General features: G+C 55.6%; 1 protein-coding gene across 2 annotated transcripts in view; it reads right to left on the bottom strand.

Moving 5' to 3' along the window:
• Window positions 1–6,000, bottom strand: part of ERGIC1 (endoplasmic reticulum-golgi intermediate compartment 1) — a 109,799-nt gene that overhangs the window by 23,438 nt on the left and 80,361 nt on the right. For both annotated transcript variants that reach the window (XR_014241670.1, XM_082381117.1), the window contains exon 6: window positions 702–806. Coding sequence is in view for 1 of the 2 variants with exons in the window: in XM_082381117.1 (XP_082237243.1) it covers window positions 702–806 (105 nt within the window). In the remaining variant the exon portion in view is untranslated. The remainder of the gene's footprint in view (window positions 1–701; window positions 807–6,000) is intronic.

The raw sequence follows: 6,000 nt of genomic DNA, 5'->3' as shown, positions 1-6,000 counted from the left end.
CGGTCGCGATGCCAGCACCACAGCTGGAGTGGTTACTTCCCCTTCTGAGCCTCGATTCCCTCTGTCACGCGGGGTGTGGCAGAATTCCCCTTCAGCACTGTGCTGCTGGGGGTGGAGGAGAGATAGAACATCACAGCTGCCCTGCCCGCAGCTGGCAGAGATCAGGCGGTCAGCGTCTGCTGCCATGGGGAGGAAACTGTCGGGCCGGGCCTGCTGGACGTGGCCCTCTCCATCAAAATCACAACAAGGAGTCTCAGGACACTTCCTTCACGCCTATTCAATGGACATGGGCGCTGACGCTACAGCGGACAGGGCACTGGACTCGAGGCAGACGCCTGCTGGGGGGTCCTGGACAAATGGCTTCTCTGGGCCCAGCTCTAGGTCTGTAAGATGCAGTGCCGCCTCCTGCCTCATGAGGCTGCCCTGGCACAGAGAAAGCACGAGCACTTAGTACTTGCTCATGAAAGCCACTTCCCTCTCCCAGGCCCCGGTCTCAAGCCGAGGTTCCAAGTCGAGTGCAACGTTGATGACATGGCAGCCGCAGGCTCATAAGTAAGGCAGAGGGGTTGTTTGATGGAGCAGAGGCTCGAAGGGCATGACGCCTCTGGAGGGCATCCCTCTACGTCCAGGGAGGACAGAAGGCTCTGGTGATGCAGCCCCTGGACGCCCACCTCCAGCCACCCCATCTGTGCCCCTCTCACCTGCAGCGTGTCCCCAAAGGAGAGCTTGTGGATGACATGGGTCATGTCCGGGTTCTGTGGCTGGGCTGTGGCACTGTGTGTGGACACGTGGAAGTTGCCTGGGACCTGGGGGAGAGATGGAGAGTTTAGGAGTTGCGTCGGCTGCCCCAGAAGGTGGGGTGCAGGGCTTCACCCTGGGGTCAGGCAGATCTGGATTTGGATCCCAGCTTGGCCACTTCCCAGCAGTGGAACTTTGCAGGAGCCTCTGGTTCCTCATCTGTGGAAAGGGGGTGACAACAGTGGCTACCCGAGAGGACTGCTGGGGCTGTGGGTGGGAGGGTGCATGTGAAGGACCCAGCTGGGTGCCTGGCACAAGACCACGGCTCGAAAAGGCAACTGCCCACCATCAACTTCCTGGCTGTTTCCCCCCCCAGGGGGTCGGGGAATGACCTTTAGGCCTGCAGACTAACGAAGCTTCCTTGAACTCCAAATCAACACCGTCACTCACCCAAATCTGCCCCATCACCCTAGACTGGGGGTTCCTTGAAGGCAAGACAACAGCAGCCCACTTTCCTCCCTGGGTCTCAAGGCTGTGCAGAGCGCAGCCAGTGAGAGGTACTGAATGAATGTCTACTCAGTGAACGGCACTGATGGGGCCTCCACGGAGACTCCGGGGGCCTCCCTCCTCTCAGCTGCTCAGACCAACACTTGGTGTCATCCTGGCCCCATCTTTCTCTCACACTGACGTCCCACCCATCAGGAAATGCTGTCACCTCCACCCTCGAGACGCCCAGCATCTGAGCCCTCAAGCCTCCACTGCCTCCCTAGACCAGACAAGGCGGCAGCCTCCCCACTGGGCTCCAGGCTTCTGCCCTTGGGGTCCCCAGGCCTTTCCCCAACAGTAGCTAGAGGGGGCCTTTTGAACCCAATGTTTGATCCCGTCACCCCTCTGCCCAGGACCCTCCAAGGCTTCCCTTCTCTCGAGTTGAAGCCACATCCTCACGTCCTCTTCTGCTTACTCCCTCTGGCCACGCCGGCCTCCTGCTGCACCGGCAACAGTGCCAGTGTGGTCCTCGGGCCTTTGTGCCTGTGCCCCCTTCCTGGAACCCTTTTCCACATGGCTCTCCCTCAGGCCTCTGCTCTGGGGCCCCACTGATCCCCACATCCCCCAAGCCCCTCACACCGCTAAAGCACTCAGCATCACCTGCCATCTTATCCTCATCTTGTTCTCATCTGTGTCCTCCAACGAGAATATAAGCTCCATGCTGGCAGGGTTTTTGTCTGATTTGATGCTGTATTCCCCAGGTTCTGGCATAGAGCACGTGCTTAATAAATATGTATGGGATGAATGAAAGAATGAGTAAATGACATTAATCCTTAGAACAGCACTTTTGGCTTTGACACCTGGTAATTCCCATTTTACAGAAAAGGAAACTGAGGCTCAGAGCAGTGAAGAAACTTGCTACGGTCACCTGACAAAACCGCGGCCATCGGACTTCCATGGTGGCGCAGTGGTTAAGAATCCGCCTGCCAACGCAGGGGACACGGGTTTGAGCCCTGGTCCGGGAAGATCCCACATGTCGCGGAGCAACTAAGCCCCTGTGCCACAACTACTGAGCCTGCGCTCTACAGCCTGCGAGCCACAACTACTGAGCCCGTGTGCCACAACTACTGAAGCCCGTGCACCTAGAGCCTGTGCTCCACAGCAAGAGAAACCAGCGCAATGAGAAGCCCGCGCAGCACAGCGAAGACCCAACGCAGCCAAAAATAAATAAAAATAAAATAAATAAATTAAAAAAAAAAAAAAAACCACAGCCATTGACCTCAGCGGCCCTGGGCTGATGGCCACGTGGAGCCAGCCCTTCAGGAGGTGCAAAGCTTGGGAGATAATCCAGACGAAAGCCTGGCCTTGGATGAGCCCCTGGCCTGCTGTGACACAGACTTGGAACAGAAAATGAGACTGCATGACCTACACTGGACCAGAGGGATGCAAAGACTGTGGGAGCCACAGGGGAGGGCCCCCAGCTCAGCTGTGGGTGTTCTCAGGGGAAAGAACACCCTGTGCTAAGGCTCTGAAGATGAGTCTGCATCACTCAGGGATAAGGGGAAAGGCATTTGGGCAGAGGGAACAGCATGAACAAGTATGGAGATCAGAAACTGCCCAGTTGGGCATGTGTAAGAAACTAGAAGAGCTTGGTATTACTGAACCCCGAATAAAAGAGAGGCCTGGGGGAGTGGCCACAGCAGGAAACAAAGAGGCATTAAGAGGGAGGTGGGGCTGTTTAGCAAAGGCCCCAAACACCACAGTGAAAAACTCAGGGTTTATTTTATTCCAGCTCAACAAAAGTTTAACGAGCTGCACTAGAGGAAGGAATAAGGTTTACAGCTTAGCATCCGCTTATTTTGTAAGCACGCCTGTCTCAAACACAAAGTTGTGGGTTTCCTGCAGGAATATTAATGTCTTCACTAGGGCCTAAGCTCTGGACTGACGTGAGAGGTACCAGGCTAACAGGGCATGGCCCAGGCTCAGTGAGCTCACAGTTAAGTGTGCCATGGGCTGCTTGGAATGGGGGGGCAACCTGCTGGGTCTGGCTGGGGTGAACAGAAACAACAGCTCTGAAAGATCTCCCTGGAAGGATAGCACTGCCCGCTTCAGGGGCCCGATTACCCATGGTAGAGTAGCAGGTGAGGGCCACATGCGGGCTCCAGTCTGTCCTCTCTTCCTAGCTGGGGAACCTTGGGAAAGGTCATTAACCACTCTGTGCCTCAGCTTCCCCATCAAGAAAATGGGGATAATAACCGAAAAAGGTTATGGGGGGATTAAATGAGGTGAATACAAAGCCGATGGCAGGTGCTATTGGGTTGGGTTTACAGGATGAACATGTCTGAGCCAAGAGACAAGAACCCTCCCAGAAGAGGGAACAAGCATGTACATGGGCAGGGTGTGGGGAAAACCCTACTGTATTCTAAAAATACTTTAAACTTCATTTTTACTTATATAAATAATACCTGGATATATTTTCACTATTAAAAACCCATGTGATAAAGTCAGAACTGAACTTCCCATTGCCTACCGCCCCCAGAAGTAAGAAACAAATAGCATCCGGTGTGCATCCTTCAGAGTTCTTCTATGCAGTGACATGGGGCCTCCCATGGACAGGGCCGTGGGCGGAGTTCAGAACTGGGTTTGGAGTCTGGGCCTCACGCTCCCAGAGCTAGGTGAGTCAAGGAGGCTGGCGCCCGCATATGTGCCACCCGCTGCTGCCCCTTGAGGCTGTGACTCAGTGACCCACTCCCCCTCGGCACGGAATCCATCACAGGTGGCTGACTCACGCCAGCACACGCTGGGCTGAAGAAAGCAAAGACGATGCTTTTAGAGCTGTGACTTAGGAACCTACGTCATTGTCTCTGACGGGTTTTAAAAACATATAGATGGAGCCAGGCCCCAAACCCTGGCCCATTCTGTCCTCCTCCAGGGGGGTGGGTGATTAAGCAAGGACTCCGGGGCTGCTGGGGGCCTGCTGGGGGCTGCTGGCGCAGCTTGAAACATGTGAACTCTGACATCTGGCTGCTGGCTGACTTCCTGATGGATGGATAAGGGGGCCACGGGGCAAGTGTGAGCCTGATGCTGGGAGATATAGGGGCGGGGGCCAGCTGCTGACCTCGCCCGTCATCACGGCTGGCTTTCTTATCTGAGCACCCCTTGACTGAGAGCTCCAGGAAGACACGAACTCTTAACCCTCCAAGGGTGGGGGGGCAGAGGCTGGCCTCAGCTGTGACTGAGATGCTGGCCAGAAGCAGCAACAAGCAGGGGTGCAGGAGACAGAGCAGGGGCCCTGGTACCAGGCAGCCTGGGTTCAAATCCTAGCTCCTGGCCCTTTAGCAGGTCACTTAATCCCTTGTGCCTGTTTCCTTAGGACTGTCACAAGGACTAAATGAGTTAATACTAGTAAGGGTCGGGCGAGAACCCAATAGGTGGCGGCAGCCAAAAGGTGAGGGCTGGTGTGACCCTATTCTAGAATCTCAGCTGTCCCCTGAGCAGAGAAGACTCACTTCTTGGACGTTATCCACGCACATTTCACAAGCACACTTGCAGCCAAGTGACGGTGGGTGCCAGATGATGAGATCACAGACACCCCACTGACAGGAGTTAAGGCCAGCCGGGGAAGGGCACCGAGACTTGTCCCATCCCTACTGCCATATGTGCTTTACAGATTTTAATCTGTTACAACTCACAACCTGTGAGTGCACTATCATTATCCCATTTTACAGATGAGGAAACCGAGGCTGAGAGGCTAAACTGCCCAGTCATTCAACCAGTGAGCATTGTAGCCAGGATTCTCAACCATAGGTCTGTCTGACCCCAAAGAGCAAGCTCTGGTTCAGCCAGAGCCAGTGGGGGGCCTCCCTGGAGCCTGTCTAAGGGAAGCCACCCGCAGCCTGGGGCATGTTTGCCAAGCTGAGGAGAGTGTGGCGCTGGGCCATCTCCTGGGTGGTTGTCCCGTCTCTCCTGTGCCCACCCCATACTCGGTGCTGAGTAAACGTGGTCCCTCCTGTTCACCGTCTGAGGTGTTTATATCTGTTTAACCCAGGGGATCATACCCTCCTAGGGGAGGCCCCCCCAATAGGGAGGCAGGCATGTGTCTGTTCATCTTCAACCATCTTTCAACCCCGAAGACAGGCCTTCCCTTATGACCCTATCTCAGTGGGTCTCCTCCTTAATTCCCCACCATAACACCCCCTTCATTCTCTTCCTGGCTGCTTCATCAAATTATATATTGGCTTGTTTGAGTGTTTACCTGTCACCCCGTAATAGACTGTAAGTGCCACTAAGGGCAGGGACATCAGTTGCTTCTCTGGGCACTGCACCCCGGTACCAAGTGTGAAGCCAGGCACACAGCAGACACTCAAGAGAAGGATGTATGAGTGAATGAGCTGGGGGCGGGGGGGGGGGGGCGCGGGCAATGGTCAAAGGAAGTCAGAATGTGATACGGACAAGAGCAACATAAGGTTCATGATGGGAGGGGCAGGGGCAGGGGAAGGGGAGGGAGGGCTCCCGCTCAGGCACCCACGTCATCGAGACCTGTGGGTGAGCAGCGGCTCTCCAGGCACGTAGATGGGGGCAGAGAGAGGGCATCAGAGGCAGAGTGAGAGCCTGGCCCACCAACAATTCGCCCACCTCCCTGCATCGTGCCCACACTGGCCTTCCCTCATCTCCAAGGCATGCCCTCCACTGCAGCCAGCATCCCAAGGGCTTGGCTGTGCAGTGGCCCCCTTCTCTCCCACGTGGGCTTTCTCTGCAGCACATGGGTCAGTGGTC

The sequence above is a fragment of the Balaenoptera borealis genome (assembly GCF_965194805.1).
Source record: "Balaenoptera borealis genome assembly, chromosome: 2".
Taxonomy (NCBI): domain Eukaryota; kingdom Metazoa; phylum Chordata; class Mammalia; order Artiodactyla; family Balaenopteridae; genus Balaenoptera; species Balaenoptera borealis.
Note: the sequence above shows the minus strand (reverse complement) of the source record. Positions and strands in the feature narration are given on the sequence as shown.